The 20,319-nt window shown below is 34.8% G+C and overlaps 1 protein-coding gene across 3 annotated transcripts in view; it reads left to right on the top strand.

Annotated features, from left to right (window-relative positions):
• The window catches only part of SPATA6 (spermatogenesis associated 6), a 152,002-nt gene that overhangs the window by 94,738 nt on the left and 36,945 nt on the right, over positions 1–20,319 (top strand). Inside the window, exons 10-12 of one of the 3 annotated variants that reach the window (XM_040470168.1) lie at positions 1,587–1,771; positions 6,062–6,161; positions 8,690–8,719. In XM_040470168.1, the coding sequence (XP_040326102.1) occupies positions 1,587–1,771; positions 6,062–6,161; positions 8,690–8,704 (300 nt within the window). In that variant the 3' untranslated portion in view covers positions 8,705–8,719. Of the gene's footprint in view, positions 1–1,586; positions 1,772–6,061; positions 6,162–8,689; positions 8,720–20,319 lie in introns of those variants that run through there. The other 2 variants (XM_040470167.1, XM_040470166.1) reach the window with 2 other exon arrangements.

Below are 20,319 nucleotides of genomic sequence, written 5' to 3'. Positions count from 1 at the left end.
GGTTTCCTTGCTATTTCTTTTTTTTTTTTTTTTTAATTCTTTAAGTGTTGTTTTTTTTTTTTTTTCATTTATTTTTTGAGAGAGAGAGAGACAGTACAAGCAGGGGAGGGACAGAGAGAGAGGGAGACATAGAATTCGAAGACAGGCTCCAGGCTCCAGGCTCTGAGCTGTCAGCACAGAGCCCAACGTGGGGCTCAAACTCATGAATTGTGAGATCATGACCTGAGCCGAAGTTGGATGCTTAACTACCTGAGCCACCCAGTTGCCCCTTCCTTGCTATTTCTAATACATCAGGCGTGCTTTCTACCCCATCCCACAGGATCTTTGTGTTTATTTTTCTCTCCTTCTGGAATGATCTTCCCACAGATGTCCCCATGACTTAGGTCTTGTGGTCTTTAGTAAGATCTTCAGGCCTCTACTCCTTAGGTCTTTACTAAGATATTCTCTTTCTCCGTGAGGTCCCCCTTGATTATCTTATTTCAAATTGCAGCTCCTGGGATGCCTGGGTGGCTCAATAGGTTAAGTGTCTGATTCTTGATTTTGGCTCAGGTCATGATCTCACGTTCATTTCATGAAATCGAGCCCTTTTTCGTTCTTCGCACTGGCAATGTGGAACTTGCTGGGATTCTCTCTTTCCCTCTCTTTCTGTCCCTCCCCTGCTCTCTCTCGCTCTCTCTCTCTCAAATAAATAAAAAAATAAAATAAAGTGAAATGAAATGAAATAAAATAAAATTGCATCTCCTTCCCTATATACCCCTCCCACACCACCCATCAGTACCTCTTATCTCCTTTCCTGCTTTATTTTCTTCTTATGATATTCACCATCCTTTAACATACCATGTATTTTACCTATTTATCTTAGGGTGTGTGTTTAAAACTCCCTCTCCATAGTAGTATGTAAACTTTACTAGAATATAAGTTCCTCATATAAAGGTAGTTATATAATGTTTTTATCCTGATTCATTCATTTGTCTGTCCTCAGAACAAATGAATCAATGAATGAGTATTAGGGTAGAATTCTGTTCTGATTGGCCTGATAGCTAAACTAGGCTGTCATTAGTTTCTGTATATTGTCCTTTGTTTTATATATACACCCCTACCTTTACCCTACCACTATTCAAAAGCCTTTGGAATTGATAATTGTAAATTTTAGACGTGGAATGAACAATCTAGATGTATTTAATATTTTTTTTAATGTTTATATATTTTTGAGAAAGACAGAGCATGAGTGGGGGAGGGGCAGAGAGAGACGGAGACACAGAATCTGAAGCAGACTCCAGGCTCTGAGCTGTCACAGAGCCTGATGTGGGACTTGAACTCACAGACCGTGAGATGCGAGATCATGACCTGAGTCGAAGTCAGGCGCTTAACTGACTGAGCCACCCAGGTGTCCCTAATATTTATTCTTATGGTGGTAATGATTACTGCTACATCCTAAAATTTACCTTCATATATGGCTGTGGCATTATACGTGTTTGTTTTTTTAATTCTTATAAATGTTCTAAGGTGGTGTGTATATGTGTGTATGTATGTAATAAATGTATAGCACATTTATTATGTGTATACAAATATAATTTTTTAAACAGGTTATCAGGACACCCCATGGGAGAGACTACGATGACTCCTTGGAAAGGTGTGATGAGTATTTAAGCTCAAGGTCATGTAGCAAGCCCCAGAATTCAGCAAGGACCCTACTAGTCCATTCAGCACCCTCAACAATGCCGAAGCATTCTCCAAGTCCTGTGCTTAATCGAGCTTCTCTCAGGGAAAGGTAATACTTAGTCTTTCCTACTGTACTGATTTTTTGAATAATCATCATTAGAAAAGAGAAGGCAGAAATAATGTATGTGAACTGATTATTTGTACAAGTATAATTTGATTTTAAAATGCTTACTTGTTTTTGTTTAGAATATAGTACGTATTACATAGCATTAGATATTTCTCCCGAGCCCAGTCCTCTTGAAGTGAGTTATTAACTATTAATGGGTTTATTAATTAGGATCACTTTAACCCTAATTCAATACTATGGTTTTTAAAAGTGAAAAATAGTGCATGATGGTTTATTTTCAATAGATCCATAGGGATTTAACATTATAGGCATGGCTTATGTATAAAAATAGCATAGGTTATACTTTCCTTTTAGTGATAATGATGCTGCTATATATTGTTGGTATATGGTATTTATTTTCCTCAAATAACCTCTCCCCAACTCCCCAAGAGAATTTTAATCATGTAAAAATTCCAGCCCTCCCTCTAAAAAAGCTTTGGCAACTGAAGTTAGATACTTGTTATAATTTGAATGTGAAAGAAAGAATTCCTCTTTGTCTGTTTTTGTTGTTGTTGAATTCAAATTGGAAATTCGTTGCCTCACTCACTAATAGTAACATAGAAAACAGTTGTCATAAATTGAAAAAAAACCAAAACACAACCCTACCCTAGGTAGTTTAAAACTTTTATAGAAATTTGAATGCCTCATGGTCCTTGCAACTTAACAGAAGATCATGGGGGAGGAGAAGTGAAGCAAAAAATAAGAGAGGGAGGGAGGCAAACCATAAGAGACTCAAAAACTGAGAATAAACTAAAGGTTGATGGGGGTGGGAGGGAGCGGAAAATGGGTGATGGGTATTGAGGAGGACACCTGTTGTGATCAGCACTGGGTGTTGTATGGAAACCAATTTGACAATGAATTTCATATTAAAAAAAAAAAAAGAAAAGAAATTTGAAAGCCACACATTCTATCAACAACATGGAAATGAAATCTATCTTTAGGTGGTGTCAAAAATCTGAAGTAGCACACCCAGTTTGTATAGCATATTATGACCACCAGACATTAATTGATAAAATTTACACTAACTGTATAGTCTGTCAAAAGTTCATCTCAAAACTGATGGTTTGAGCAAGAGTGTATCAGTTTGGAAGCTGTATTAAAACATCCTTATTCTGAAAGAAAAAAAAGTCCCTATTCTAAACAGATAGATTTCTTTCCCCATTAGCCCTATAAACGTTCAAATGGATGTATGGAGGTCTGCTGGAGACCCTGAGATAGGGAATTTTGCTTAATGTTGCCTCTAATCTTTGGAATGATGCCTGTGGGATCATCGAGTTCACAGACAGATGGATAGATAAAAAGATATATCTCCATGTTTATATAGAGAGATATGTACCTATGTTTCTATAGGCTTTAAAAGTTCCAGAGAAAGTCTTGAAGAGAGATTTTTCTGCTGAAGTCTGGAAACCTGTGTTGCAGTTGCCAGGAGACTTTAATTTCCACATCTGCTTCAGTGGTCAGATGTTCAGATACTCTCTTTTTGCTGACTTTCAGAATTAAGCACTTGTGGTTTTGTTGATTAGGTTCTTTGCCATCTCTGTAGGTTTTCAAGACATTTTTTATCTATATCTCCTTGGAAGTGTTTTTATGAATATTGTTTTATTTTCCTGCTTTTTCACAGATTTTGCAGAACTCTCCAGTTGCCTACCACTGTAGTACAATATAAATTTTAGTCTTGTGTAATTGTATCCTGAGGTCTAATTTCATCCTGGCTTTTGAAGTCTGTTTTTCCAAGTTGACAAATTCTTCACTGAGGCTGTATTCAAAAATTCTTCACTGAAGGCAGCTAAACTCAACTGTCCCTTTTTCATATCCCAGTGCAGGTGATGGCTTCCAGTAACAAGTGGCATTTACACATCTGTTCTGATGCTTGGTAGTAGATGCAGTAAGGTCTTTGCTAGAAGGAAATGAGTGGTTCTAATATTAAACATTACCTACATGACTAGAGCAAGGTTGAGGTGCTTTTAAAATAATATAATAGCAATTCAGTTTTAAATTCATCTAAGTAAAGTAATAAAACTTTATTGGGGTACTCTTTAGGGTAGATAAACTTTTTTACTTTTGCTAAGGTGAACACTTCTACTTTGAGTGTATGTTTTGCAAAAGATTTAGATTTGTTTATAAGGAAAATAAAATGTCTTTAAGACATATTACTAGAAACAAAAACATTTTGTTCTTTTTAGCACACTCAGTACCACACCTTTAAATATAAGACATCCTCTGATAATGGCTCTTTTAGATTACTGAACAATAAACTTACAGGGCATTTATAAAATCCAACAGAATCAATAAGCAATTTAAACTGATGTAAAAATAGATTGTATGTCCCAGGCAAAATTGGGACCATGACAAAACATAACGCTATAGAAGTTATCCGGGTTAAATATTCATTAAGATGAAATAAGTTTTCCTTTAAGATTTCTGTGAAGTGTTGACTCCTAAATCATGTATATGAATAAACAGACTTTCAAAAACTATTAGTGGGGCTCCTGGGTAGCTCTGTCAGTTAAGTGTCTGACTCTTCATTTTGGCTCAGGTCATGATCTTACGGTTCGTGGGATCAAGCCCTGTGTCAGCTCTATGCTGTCAGTGCAGAGCCTGCTTGGGATTCTTTCTCTCCCTTTTTCTGTGCCCATCCCCTGCGTGCTGTATACTCTCTCTCTCTGTTTCTCTCTCTCTCAAAAATAAAACTCTTATTAGTGACTGTAAGCAAATAAATTTCTTTATTTATAGTGAAGGTACCTTTTGCTTGAAGCCCATTTAAAAAATATCTTCAGTAGAGTTAACACACATAAAATGGTTTCAATCTTTATTATAAGTCTTACATTTCAGAAACAGTTTTCTCCTCAAAGTATAAATATTAATATTATGACTTATAATTTGTATTAGGCTGTAAAGTTATTACTAAAAACAGACTAAGAAATACTAGCAAATTTAATTAAAAAGGAGCTGATACTCTTTTTAATCATGCTTACCGTTTTGAATTTTGTAAATGAAGTTAAAGATTGTTAGGCAATCATTTCTTATACCACAGCACAGACTAGTGGACCCTCTCATAGCACACTGAAGACACCCTCTTGGAACTGCACATTTGGATCTCAGATTTTCAAGATGTGTTGCATATGTAGCAAATATAACAAAGTTGGCCATATATTTGTGTAGCTTCAATAACACTAACTTTTACAAATATGGGAGATGAAAATTTAGATATAGTTGATCATCCATTAGCGATTACATTCTTTAAAACAGGTTATGTAAATCATTTATCCTGCTAAAGAGTTTATACCTTGTGTAAATATATAAAATTGTAACTTTGTAAGAATAAGCTAGGAGGAAAAAAGGCAAAGATGTAAGCAATCTAGTAGCATTTTAGTACCCATTCCTTTATGAAGGAATTATCAATAGCACTTCGTATAGATGAATTATAATCAGATGGACCTGGAAATTTTCATTATTACTTGTATAAAATAAAGTAACTTCAGAATACTAATGCCAGTTTTGAGTTTGAGCGGGAATAAGAAAGAGGAATGGTTGTTTTATTTCTTCTTTAACTCCAAAACTCAGATTTTCATAAAAGTCTCATTTTCCTTTCCTTTTACAATATTCACTTAAAAAGCACATTTATAGGAGAGACTAGAGAAGTGATTGATATCTGTGCTGAGAGGGAATCCTTCAATTTTGATACCCCCTATCTTCTGAAGGAGTAAGAGCATGATTGCATTCTAAATAATATTTTCATCTATTTGAACATTTTGTTTCGTTTCATAAAATTAGTTTTATTGTTCTGTATACATAAAGGCATTTTATCCACATAATTTAAGAGAGTGTGATTAAATTACTGGAAAATAAGAACTAATTTTAAAGGCACTATACATGGAATTATTGTTCTAATCTGAAAATCTGTATCTTTATTTAGAGATAAAGCTCTAAAGAATTGTGTATGGAAATCATTAAAATGATTAACTACTTAGGTGTGCTCTCCCTAATTTACATCAAATGTTATTATTACTGCTTATTGCACATATTATGAAGGCGTAATATTTCCGTGGAGAATCAGTGCCTGATTTTTAAATCTGCCTCTCATCTTTGGTCAAAGAAGAAAATATGCTATTTAAATCTTTCTGTGTCATCACACCGGGATAAGAAAAAACAATGACTTTTGGTGTCTGGCATTTGGATAGATTTCTTTCTCTCCCTCTGGCTACAAGTCACCTTTGTTTTTTATACCTACAGATTCCATTCTGATTGGTGTTCACCTTCAAACTGTGATGAGATCCATGACCGGGTAAAAAATGTCTTGAAATCACATCAGGCTCATCAAAGACGTTTATATGTTAGTTTCTAAAATTTCCTCTTGAAAGCCGTTTCTAATTGGGCAAGAGAACCACTCCAGATGCTTAAGCCTGTAATAGTTAATCACTGAAAGAGAAGAAAAAAAGATACAACCTCCATTTGATGGAAGTCAGTGGTTTTGCTAAAGGCAACATCTCTAACTTCCTCTTGACCTGAGTCATTGTGCAAAATGTTTGACATCATCTGAACTCTAAACAGTGTTATTGATCACATCTCGTAGTAAGTAGTGACTTTATGATAATTATTTCATTGCCTTCCAAGTATGGGGGCTCTTGTTTTATGGCCCAGTATAAAACAATTCCATTTCTTGCAAATAGATTGTATTCTAAATGGTAGAATGAGGGGAGGTGGGGTGAGAAATAATTATTTTGAATAAGCTTCCCAGCTGATTTTTATGTTATTTAAAAGAGGAAAAGAGCCAGTCAGGTTTACTGGGTTTAATATTAGAGACCATCAATATGAGAATATTTTCTGAGGTAAGACAAATAAACATATATATGACGGGCAGCTGGGAAATAATGACAGTGCATTCTTTTTGTGATTTTTTTGTTCCAGCAGTTTAAAAAACAATCATTTATCATGAGTGTCATGTTGGGAATCTGACATTTCCTGTCTCTCGCATTTCCTCTTAGCTGCTGCCACTTCAAGGGTAAACATTATCCTAAGTTCTAATGGCAAGATTAGTCTTATGTGTTTTAATCTTTATATAAGTGACATCCTTCAGTATGTACTTTTTTCTCTGACTTGTTTCACTTTGATTTTGCAATTCAGACTATCGTGCGCTACAGACATCTTGTTATATTTAGAAACAGTTCTTCACTTTTGCTGCTATACAGTATTTTATTTTATGAAGCTACTACTGTTGATTTATTCATTCCTCTGTTAATGGACATTTGGGTTGTTTCTGGTTTGGGCTCTTATAAAGCTGCTATAAGCATTGTATGTATACCTTGATGCGTATATAGAATACAATGATGCAATGAAGGTATCATTGTATTGAGTATGTATTCTTATTTGGAATTGCCCAATCATGGGCTATGTGTACACTCAGCCCTAGAAGGTGCTGTCAAAAGAATTTTTCAAGTGATTTTAACTACTTGTGTGTGAGAGTTGTACTTGCTGCACATCCTCACTGCTACTTGATTGATGTGTGTGTGTGTATGTGCTTATGTGAGTTTTCCTTTTGGCATTTGGTAAGAGGTAGTTTATCATATAATGGTATTAATTTGCTATTTCCTGATGACTAATGTATATGTTTATTGGCCATTGGATATTCTCTTTTGTGAATGCTTGTTCAGGTTATTTGTGAATTTTTGTACTGAATTGTCTCCTTTTGGTTTTTTGTTCAGAGTTCCACATAGATCCTTGATATGAATTCTTAGATATATATTTTGTAATTGTCTTTTCTCACTCTATGCCTCATATTTTTATTTTCTTAGTGACATCTTTGATGAAAAAAATTCTTGATCCTAATGAATCTATTTCATTATTTTTAATTTGTTGATCAGCATTTTTAGAAATTTTGTGTACTTCGAGACTTTCTCCTATGTTTTCCTCTAATGGGTTTTTGGGTTTTTTTTTTCACATTTAAATGTATGTTCTGGTTAAAATTATTTTTTCTGTATCATGGTAGATAGATCTCAAATCCCAAGAAAGGTTTAAGCCTCCACATTTCTTTCTAGTTTTATTAATTTTATATATTTTGAAGCTGTGTCATTGGTTGGATATAGACTTCAGACTGTGATATGAGGCTTTTATTGTGAATGCCCCTATTCATCTCCTTGCTTGAGGGTAGTACATTTTATCTGATATTTGTATAGTTAGAATGGCTTTATTTTGGCTAGTCTATGAATGGTATATATTTTTTTCTTTTTATCATTGTATTTAAAGTGTATATATTGTGAGTAGCACGTTTTGTTTTTGTTTTTGAAGAATTAAAATCTAGGATATTTATGTAGATTGATTGTCTTTGGTTGGAATTAGCAAGCATTTTTATAACTTATTTTCCTTTTTATTAACTTGTTAATTCATTTTCTAACTCTTCTATTATTGGCTGCCCTGGAGATTTCAGCTTGCACACTTGACAAATTATTTTTTGTTGACCTCCCTACCAGTATTGGGGCCTAAAAACATTTAACCCGTCCCCTTTTTTTCATATTTTTGCATTTTAATTTTGTACTTTAATTCTACATGTATAAAACACACAAGAAATTAATTTTGTTTATATGATGTTTATTCATACTCATCATTTATTTATCTGTTCTATTATTCTTCATTCTTTCCTGCAATTCCATGTTCCCATATGGATTCTAGAGTCATTTTCCTTCTGCCTAAAGAGCGTCCTTTAATACTTCTTTCATGACATTCTCCTGGCTGTGAATTCTGATTTTGTTTGAAAACATCTTGTTTTCACTTTTATGTGGGATGGTTTTACTGGATATAAAACTCTAGGTTGGTAGTTATTTTCTTCTCTTTTATTTATTTATTTTTTTAACATTTATTTTTCAGAGAGAGACAGCATGAGTGGGGGAGAGGCAAAGAGAGAGACAGGGAGACATAGAATCCAAAGCAGGCTCCAGGATCCAAACCCACTGAGCCACCCAGGCAACCCTCTTTGTCATTTTAAAGAAGCTATTCCATCATCATCTGGCTTCTTTTATGTCTTGAAAAGTCAGCTCCTACGCTTTTGAAGTAATGTAGGTATTTCTCCTCCTACTCCCGTTATATTTAAAATTCACTCTTCCACTTTGTGTTTAGTAATTTTACCATTATATACCTAGATGTGGTATTCTTGGGTTAATCTATGTTAAGTTTTCAGAGCTTCCTAAATTTGTAGGTTGATATTTTTCATCAGTTTTAGAAAACCTGTAGCCATTATTTCTTTCAACATTGCTTCTGCCCCATTATCTGTTTCCCGTTCCTCTGGACTCCCAGTTATATAAGATTTTTAGACTGTATCTCATATATATCTTATGCTTATTTTGATATTTTTAATTCTTTTTTCTTTTCCTCTCTCTCTCTCTCTAGTTTGATATTTTCTTTAGAAATGTCCTCTAGTGGGGCATCTGGGTGGCTCAGTTGGTTAAACGTCCGACTTCGCTCATGTCATGATCTCACAGTTCGTGAGTCTGAGCCCCGTGTCGGGCTCTGTGCTGACAGCTTGGAGCCTGGAGCCTGCTTCAGATTCTGTGTCTCCCTCTCTCTCTGCCCCTCACCTGCTCACACTCTGTCTCTCTCTGTCTCTCAAACATAAACAAACATTAAAAAAAAATTTAAAAAAAAGAAACATCCTCTAGTTTGGTAATCCTGTCTTCTCTGGTTACATTGATGTTAAAACTATTTGAAACTTTTTGAAAGACATTAACTTTCAAGAATTTTTTGAGAGGCATAAAATACCAAAACTAACTCAAGAAGAAATAGATAATCTCAATAGTTATATATCTATTAAACAAATTGAATTTGAAGTTAAGAATCTTACATAAAAGAAAACACCAGGCCCAGGTGGTTTCTCTGGTGAATTCTACCAAACCTTTAAGGAAAACATAATATTAGTCTTATGAGACAGAAAGTAGAAGGAGGAAAACTTCCTAAGTCATTTTATGAGGTCAACATTTACCCTAGTGTCAATGACATAATAAGAAAAGAAAAATATGGACCAAAATCTTCATGAACATATATGCAGAAATCCTCAACAACGTATTAGCAGATCAAATCTAGCAGTATATAAAAATGAAAGTACATCGTAATCAAGTGGTCTCATTCTAGAAATGCAATATAAATTCATCCTATTGACAGGGTAGATAAGAAAAAGCTTATTTCTTCTGTATGTCATTTCAATAAGCACAGAAAAAGTATCCAACAAAATCCAGCTCTGTTCTTGATAAAAAGTCTCAGTAAAGTTGAGGTAGAAGGGAACTTCCTCAACCTAATAAAGAGCATCTTTGAAAACCTACAACTAACGTTATGCTTATGGATGAAAGACTGAATATTTTCCCCTAAATTCAGAAACAAGGATGCCCTCTCTTACCATTCATTTAACATCATAATGGGAGTCTTAGACAATGCAGGAAGGAAAAGGAAATGAAATGGATATAGGTTGGAAAGTAAGAAAAAAAACCTTATGTTTGCAGGGGATATGGTTTTGCAGGAAATTCCACAGGATCTCCAGGAAAGCTCCCAGAATTAAAAAGTAAGTTTAGCAAGATCACAAAATAGAAAGAAAGCCCATTTTTTCCCTATATACCAGCAATGAATAATTGGTATTTTAAATTAGAAAATCCATACCACTTACAATAGCATTAAAATTCAAGTGTTTATGTATAATTCTAACAAAATATGTTCATTGTTTGCATTCTGAAAACTACATAATGCTGTTGACAGCAATCAAAGAAGATAGAACTAAGTGGAGATATAGCCCATGTTCACAGATTGGAGAACTCAAAATGAAGATGTCAGTTTTCCTCAATTTGATCTCTGGATTCAGTTCAATCATAATCAAAACCCTATCAAACTTTTTAATAGAAATTGACAAGCTGATTCTAAATTGTGTATAGAAGGGCAAAGGAAATTAAAAAACCAAAAACAGTTCTGAAGAAGAACAAAATTGGAGGACCCACTACCTAATTCTAAGACTTACTGTAAAGCAGGGGCGCCTGGGTGGCTCAGTTGGTTGAGCATTAGACTTCAACTCAGGTCATGATCTCACAGTTTGTGAATTTGAGCCTTGCATTGGGCTTTGTGCTGACAGCTCAAAGCCTGGAGTCTGCTTCAGATTCTGTGTCTCCCTCTCTTTCTGCCCCTCCCCTGCTCATGCTCTGTCTCTCTTGGGGAAAAAAAAAAACATTAAAAAAATTTTTTAAAAAGACTTACTGTAAAGCACAACAGTGAAGACAGTATGGTATTGACTAAATAGTAGACACACATGTCAAAAGAACAGAATACATACGCCAGAAGAAGATCTGCATAAATATTGTCAACTGAGTTTTGGTAAAAGTGCAAAGTCAGTAAAACAGAGACTTTGCATTTGTTGTCTTTTCAATGCGTGGTTCTGGATTATAAAAATACACATTTGAAAATAGATCAGAAACCTAAAACATGGTAGAAAATCTATTCACATTTGGAAATTACTTTTAAGATATGACTCCAAACACACCCATTAAAAAAATTGATAAATTAAACTTCATTAAAATTAAAAATGTTTGATCTGTGAAAGTTACTGTTAAAGAGAATAGAATGACAAGCCACAGTCTGGATGAAAATATTTTCAAATCACATCTATGATTAAGGACTTGCATCCAGAATTAAAAAAAAAAAAATCTTCTTCAAACTCCGTAATAAGAAAATAAAGAACTCAATTTAAAATGGTCAATATATCTGAACATACATTTCACTAAATAAACATATGAAAAGATGCTCGATAGTCATAGAAATACAAATTAAAGGGTGCCTGAGTGGCTCAGTAGGTTATGTTTTGGACTTTTGGTTTCATCTCTGGTCATTATCTCACAGTTCATGGGATCGAGCCCCAGATTGGGCTCTGCACTGTCAGCTTGGATTCTCCCCCTCTCTCTCTGCCCTTTCCCCACTAATGTGCCCTCTTTCTCTCAAAATAAGTTTTTTAAACATTATTTAAAATGCAAATTAAAACTGCAGTGAGATACCTGCAGTTTAATAATTAGAATTGTTAAACTGAAGCAAAAACCCAAAAAAACTTAGACTAGTAAATGCTGTCAAGGATATGGAGCAACAGGAATTCTCATTCAGTGCTAGTGGGAATGCCCAATGATACAGCTACAGGATAGTTTGGCAGTTTTGTATAAGGTTAAATACACTTATATGACCTAGCAATCCTACTTTAAAGTATTTACCCAAATTAACTGAAAACTTACATTCACACAAAGACCTGTATGTGAATGTTTATAGAAAATTTATTCATAATTATCCCAAATTAGAAACAATCTATATGCTCCTCAAAAGCAAATGATGAACAAACTATGGTACAGCCACTCAATGGGGAATATAACTCAGCAATAAAAAAGAGTGAGCTATAAATTCATACAACAACATGGAGAGTCTTAAATTCAGTTTGCTAAATAAAAAAGCTGTTGGGCGCCTGGGTGGCGCAGTCGGTTAAGCGTCCGACTTCAGCCAGGTCACGATCTCGCGATCCGTGAGTTCGAGCCCCGCATCAGGCTCTGGGCTGATGGCTCAGAGCCTGGAGACTGTTTCTGATTCTGTGTCTCCCTTTCTCTCTGCCCCTCCCCCCGTTCATCCTCTGTCTCTGTCCCAAAAATAAATAAACGTTGAAAAAAAAAAAAAAAAAGCGTTGAGGCTACAGATAAAAAGAATTAATTACTATATTCTTTTGCAGGGATTTGCAAACATTTTATGCAAAGAGCCAGAGAGTAAATATTTTTGGTACCATAGGGTCCCTGTCACACAACTCAGTTCTGCTGTTGTAGCACTAAAGCACACATAGGCAATAGGTAAACAGGTGAATGTGTCTGTATTTCAGTAAAACTTTATCCATGTGCACTAAAATGTGAATTTCATATGATATTCATGAAACCTCTCCCCCTCCCATTTAAAAAGGTAAAAATTAAGAAAGTAGGGATAGAAGGAATATACCTCTAGATCATAAGGGCCATATACAAAATACTGACAGCTAATACCACCCTCAATGGGGAAAAACTGAGAGCTTTCCTGCTAAGGTCAGGAACACGACAGGGTTGTCTACTCTCACCAGTGTTGTTCAGCATAGTTATGGAAGTCCTGGCCTCAGCAATCAGACAACAAAAAGAAATAAAAGGTATACAGACTGGCCAGGAAGAAGTCAAACTTTCACTCTTCCCAGACAACATGATAATCTACATGGAAAACCCAAAAGACTACACCAAAAATTGTTAGAACTGATACATGAATTCAGCAAAGTTACAGGATATAAAATCAGTGTACAGAAATCGGTTGCATTTATATACACCAGTAATTAAGCAGCAGCAAGAGAAATCAAGGAATTGGTCCCATTTACAATTGCACCAAAAAAACCATAAAATAACCTAGGAGGGGCACCTGGGTGGCTCAGTTGGTTAAGCATCTGACTTTGGCTCAGGTCATGATCTTGGGGTTTGTTGGGTTTGAGCCTCATGTTGGGCTCTGTGCTGACAGTTCAGAGCCTGGAGCCTCCTTCAGATTCTGTGTCTCCTCTCTCTGCCCTTCCCATGCTCATGCTCTGTCTCTTTCTGTCTCTCAATAATAAATAAACATTAAAAAAATCTTTTTAAAAAAAAATAAAATAAAATAACCTAGGAATAAGCCTAACCAAAGAGGTAAAAGATCTGTACTCAAAACTATATAAAGCTTATGAAAGAAATTGAAGAAGACATAAAGAAATGGAAAGACATTCCATGCTTATGGATCGGAAGAACAAATACTGTTAAAATGTCAATACTACCCAAAGCAATGTACACATTCAATGCAATCTCTATAAAAATAGCACCAGCATTCTTCACAAGCTAGCACAAAAATTCTAAAATTTGTATGGGACCAGAAAAGACCCTGAATAGCCAACGTAGTGTTTAAAAAGAAAACCAAAGCTGGAGGCATCACAATTCCAGACTTCAAGCTGTATTACAAAGCTGTAATCATCAAGACAGTATGGTACTGGCATAAGAAAAGACACATAGATGAATGGAACAGAATAGAGAACCCGGAAATGGAACCATAAATGTATGGCCAACTAATCTTTGACAAAGCAGGAAAGTATATCCAGTGGAAAAAAGACAATCTATTTAGTAAATGGTGTTAGGAAAACTGGACAGCAACATGCAGAAGAATGAACCTGGGCCACTTTCTTATACCATACACAAAAATAAACTCAAAATGGATGAAAGACCTAAATTTAAGACAGGAAACCATCAAAATCCTAGAGGGGAAAACAGGCAACAACCTCTGTGACCTCAGCCACAGCATCTTCTTATTGGACATGTCTCCAGAGGCAAGGGAAACAAAAGCAAGCATTAACTATTGGGACTTCATCAAGATTGAAGTCTTCTGCATAGTGAAGGAAATAATCAACTAAAAGGCAACCAACAGAATGGGAGACAATATTTGCAAGTGACATTGGATAAAGAGTTAATATTGAAGATCTATAAAGAACTTATCCAACTCAACATCCAAAAAAACAAATAATCCAGTGAAGCAATGGGCAGAAGACATGAACAGACAAAGAAGACATCCATATGGCAGACAGACACATGAAAATGTGTTGACATCACTCATCATCAGGGAAATACAAATCAAAATCACAGTGAGATACCACCTCACACCTGTCAGCGTGGCTAAAATGAACAATTCAGGAAACAATAGGTATTGGCAGGGATGTGGAGAAAAGAAATACTTTGTGCACTGCTGGTAGGAATGCAAACTGCTGCAGCCACTCTGGAGAATAGTATGGAGGTTCCTCAAAAAATTAAATAGAACTACCCTGTTATCTAGCAATTGCACTACTAGGAATTTGTCCAAAGGATACAGGAGTGCTGATTCATAGGGGCACATGCACCCCAATGTTTATAGCAGCACTATCAATAATAGTCAAATAATGCAAAGAGCCCAAATGTCCATCAACTGATGAGTGGATGAAGATTTGGTGTATATATACAATGGCCTATTACTCAACGATCAAAAAGAATGAAATCTTGCCATCTGCAACAACCTGGATGGAACTAGAATGTATTATGTTAAGCGAAAAAAGTCAGTTGGAGAAAGATAGGTATCGTATGATTTCATTCATGTGGAATTTAAGAAACAAGATGAACATAGGGGAAGGGAAGGAAGAATAAGATAAAAAGAGAGAGGGAGGCAAACCATAAGAGACTTAAATACAGAGAACAAACTGAAGGTTGCTGGAGGGGTGTTGGGTAGGGGTATGGGCTAAATGGGTAATGGGCATTAAGGAGGGCACTTGTTGGGATGAGCATTAGGTATTATATGTAAGTGATGAACCACTAAATTCTTCTCCTGAAACCATTATTACACTATATGTTAACTAACTTGGATTTACATTTAAAAAAAATTTTTAAAGGTAAAAATTACTTTTATCTTAAGGCCTTACCAAAACAGACAAAGGGTCAGAATTAGCCTGGGAGTTGAAGTTTGCTAACCCCCATTTTACTAGATAAGTGTGTTTTATACAGGGTATTGGATTAGCAATTATGAAAAGACTTTACATATATATATGAGAGTTGGACAAGTAAGTAAATATATCATAGATAAAGACAGCCAGGTTTTTCAGTGTCAGAAAATAAGTGACAAAGAAACAAGGTGGGTGAGGGGTGGAATGAACTGCAAGATGTTATTTGTTGTCTAAAATAACAGTTTAATTCATGTTTATTTTAATATATATAGAGAGATTGGTTCAGAAATACAGAGCTGATTATATATTTGGGTTAATACACATCCATGGTTCCTAGTTTTGCCCTCCAAAAGGGCCTAAAAGGAGTGACAATCCAATAGCAGTGAGCACACCCAGCTTCCAGATCTTGGTTTCTAAATACCTACACTCAATAAAAGTTATCAGGGCTCTTAGAGAAATAGCTGATTCTGGGGCTAGGACAGGGAAAACACAAGATTAGGATGGAACATCTTGTAGTATGGGAAGTGAGGAATTGCATAAAAAAAGAAAAGGCTGAGGGGAGTGAGGAGAATAGGGGCATATAAGAAGAACACAGGAGCCAATCTTAAGTCCCTGTGGCCGTTGTCAGAATAATTTGAGCAACAAAATAAATGCCAATATTTGGATTATGACCCAAAGAATAAAATAAATATCCATGAGTATATATTGACATAAGCGAAACAATGAATGACCAAGGATGAAAATGGACACATCTTCCTTACAGAAGATTTGTAAATAATAATTGAGGATATTGCCCCCTCCAGGAGGTGGAGCTTAATTCCTCTTCCTTTGAGGGTGGGCTAAACTTAATGATTTGTTTTTAAAATAGAAAGAAAGTGTAACTTGGAGATATCTGGAAGACACCACGTTTACAAAGTAATCGAGTTTAACATCAGTAATCATTAACTCATGCTGATATCCTGTATTCCTTGATATCAGGTAATGTGAAGGGTTGTTCCTCAAAACCCATAACCCTGGCCTAAACATGAAAAAACATCAGACAAAATCAAATTGAGAAACTTCCTACAAAATTCCTGACCAGTACTCTTCCAAACTGTCAAGGTCATAAGAAACGAGGAAGGACAGAAACTTGTCACAGATTAGAAGAGAGTATAGAGAAATAATGACTAAAAGCAACATGATATCCTGTATTGGATCCTGGAACAGAAGTGCATCACTGGCAAAACTGATGCAATGCAAATAAAATTTCAGTTTAGATCATTACTGTACCAATGTTAATGTCTTAGTTTTGCAAAATGAATGGTGGTTACATAAGATGTTAACATTAAGACAACCTGGGTGAGGGGTGAAGTTCCTGTGTATAAGAACTCTTTTATCTTTCAACTGTTTTGTATATCTAAATATTCAAAAATAAAAAGTTAAACTATGGTTGATCCTTGAACAATGTGGGGGTTAGAGGCACCACACCCCCTTCACACAGTCAGAAATCTACATATAACTTTTTTGACTCCCCTGAAACTTAGCTAAGAAAACAACAACAAAAAAAATCATAAGGAAGAGAAAATAGATTTACAGTACTGTAAAAAATCTGCATTATAAGTGGACCTACACAGCTCAAACCCATGTTCAAGGGTCAATTGTTTTAAGTTCTTAATTTCAGCTCTTTGGGCTTTTAACTGAGAACTAGTGTGATTATAGGCCCTTCCCTCTCAAAGGGTACTATGTATAATTCTTCTTAGGCAAGACAGCAGAAAATCTCTTCTGCTTTTCAAACACTTTCTGCTTAGCTTTTTGTCCTTTTATCCTGCACTGTTTCACACATTCTGCTAGTGTCTTGAGGGAACAGTTAGCTTGGTTTTGCACCCATCATGTCTCAATGGATTTTGGCCTCTCAGGCTTTTAGTTTTGTACATCTAGCATAGTAAGACTGCCAAAATCCTGCTGGTTTCTTTGTGCTCCAGGAGTGGACCTGTGGTTGAACAAAGCATCGATTCCCAACATTTTTGTTCTATGCTCAGAACACAAATGCCCCCAGGAAAACACCAGCTGCAGAGCTGCAGACCTTCAGTTCACCTCTTCTCTCAGAAGTACTAGTGGCACTGTTCATACCACCGTTTAAGCAGCTTCCTAATGCCTTTAAACAAAAACAATATATATGCAGTAAAGTTGCTCATGTTGGCTTAAACTGGGCACTAATGTCAATATCTTAAATTGCTTTACACTAAGAGTGGCCTGAACACAAGCTCTTAAAATTAGTCATATTTTTCCGCCTGTGTTAATTCATATGGTATAATCAAGCTTTTTCCACCAAATTCCGGCATGCTGTGTGTCTGGCACTATGCACAGCACTGGGGGTCTTTTTCATGAAATCAGATTTCCTGCCCATAAGGAACTTATATAATCCAATGATTATTTAATAAACCAATAAATAAATATAAAAGTAAAAAAACCTGTGGCACAGTATATGATTAAGTATAAGAATAAAATGCATAAATAAATAATGCCATTGTTCTTCCAGAGAGAAATAAATTGATTACATAGGAATAACTGTTTATTAAATGTTCACTACGTCCCAGGCACTCTGTATGTGTTATTCCATTTTATCATCACAATAATCTTACAAAGTAATTACTATTTTAAAGATGAGCTGAGGCTCAGAAAAGTTGAGTGACTTGTATAAGGTCATGTAGCCATTTAAGATGATTGGAACCGAGATTTGAATCTAAATTAATAGTAATAGTCTTTGACCTTAACCACTAAGATCTACAGAAATAAACACACAGAATACAATCTGACACACATTAGTTCGATAATATGCCCAAACATAAACATGTAAAATATGCAAATATAAGATCTGTCAACAGAATACATGTTCAGAAACAAATAAACACCAACATACTAGATGTAGACATTGTGGCCACACTCTGGACACAGGTCAGATCAAAACACAGTTTGGTCCTACTTGAAGGATACTCATAGACAAAGATATACCATCTTAAAAGTAAATATCAGGGTTTTTAAATTTTATTTTTTTACTTCACAAAGAATTTTACAATTTACAAAAAAAGGGTGTGTTTTTTTTTGTTTTTTCACTTCACAAAGATTTTATTTAAATATCAACCTCTTCTGAGACCGTGAAAAAGTCCTTTATGAATCACTAAACATTTGATTAGTACAGAGGAGAGGTAAAACATAATGTGTTGGAAGTTTGGTAATCATTAAAAAATTAAGAGAACTTATTTCAAACAAGCTAATGAAAGTCTGATCAGGAAAGATTCAGTTGAAAATAAAATCTAGTTAAAAAGGTAGCAAACACCCACCATTTTGATTTTCACATTTATTCAAGAAAATGTAAGATCACTTCAACAAAGATCCCAGTCCTTTTGCTAGTGTATCTAAAAATTCTAGACGCTAGTGCCTTTTGACGGAAATAAGGTACTAGAGGGAAACACAGAATATAGGATAGGTAGGATAAATAGAAAACAGTAAATTAATACCCAACCACATCAGTAGGTACATTGAATAAAGTAAACATTACAATTAAACACAGTGATTGCCACATTGAGTACAAATGACAATATGTAGTTATTTAAAAATCCCTTTTAAATATAAGCAAAGGTGGAGTCATGCTATGTCTTTCATCATCAGGCACATAATTCCTGATTCATTCATATTCTCTCTCACTTGCTCACTCTGTGTAGCCATTCCAATGCCTAGATGCTTTAAATAGCAGAAATAAGAGTAAAAAATAAGAGTAAATGTGACTTAATCTTATCAGGCTGTCCTGTACAGAAATGCATGTTTTTAGACAAAACTCCATGTGGAAATTGTAAGGAATAATCCAGGTAGAGCAGAAGGTCCTTGTTGGGCCAAATCATGGAAAGGCAGGCTAAGATATTTAGACTTTATCCCGGAATCCAGGAGTCATGAATTCAGATGCATTCAAGGTAATAAAATTAGAATCTAACCCAAGTCCTTATTTACTTTGTTAACAAAATGATCTCAGAACAAAAATAGCAAATTACCATCAAAGATATAATTATTGAAGACAGTTAAAGAATTTTTTTACATATGCCTTCCACATTTTCTGCTTTCCACTTTTTCACAACTGTACTCATCTACATTTTCAGAGCACATTCCATTATATTATATATATATTCCATTATATACTATATTCTCTCCTTCATATATTTCATTTAGAGTTCTACATCTAAATACTTAATGTTTACTCTTTTATGGCAGTGTCTTCTCCAATTAGTTGTCTGAAACTCATTCTCTAATAGATTACTAAGGAAAGGCTCATGGGATAAATGTCACCTGAGTTGCATGATAATATTTTGTTTGTAGTCTTTATGCCTCAAAGTTACTTTGGCTAGATATAAATTCCTTGGCTTACATTTTCTTTATTATAAATACGTTACTTGATTGTGATACAGAATCTTGTTTTCCAAATCTACTTAAAATCCAATTTCTTTCCTTTGTGAGTGACTTGGTTTTTTAGCCTGGAAATTCAGGGGTTTTTTTTTTCCTTCATTTTTAAAGTTAGTAATAATAGCAGCATACATGATGGTGTTGATTATTCTGGATTGATTTTTTTCCATTGTACATCATGTGTCTTTTATTATATTTTCAATATTTTTATGAATATTCTCTTAAATGATAACTTTTTGTATATATTCTGTTTCCTTCTCCTCTCCTGTATCCTCTCCTCTCCTCCTCTTTCTTTTTCTTTCTTTCTTTCTCTTTCTTTCTTTCTTTCTTTCTTTCTTTCTTTCTTTCTTTCTTTTGCCTTTCTTTCTGGAACTTCCATTATATGTATGTTGGATCTTATTTGCAAATGATATGTATTTTTCCCTGTCTCAAATTCTTTTCATACTTTTATTTTTCTTAAAATCAAATGATTTTTTCCTTTTCATCATTTTCTCTTATGACATTATTATTCATTCACTTTTATATATCTTCTAGTTTACTTTTCCTTTCCAAACTTATTTCTGTTTAATTTCTTATT

Source organism: Herpailurus yagouaroundi, unplaced genomic scaffold (assembly GCF_014898765.1).
Source record: "Herpailurus yagouaroundi ecotype Mexico unplaced genomic scaffold, PumYag 77, whole genome shotgun sequence".
NCBI lineage: Eukaryota > Metazoa > Chordata > Mammalia > Carnivora > Felidae > Herpailurus > Herpailurus yagouaroundi.
Note: the sequence above shows the minus strand (reverse complement) of the source record. Positions and strands in the feature narration are given on the sequence as shown.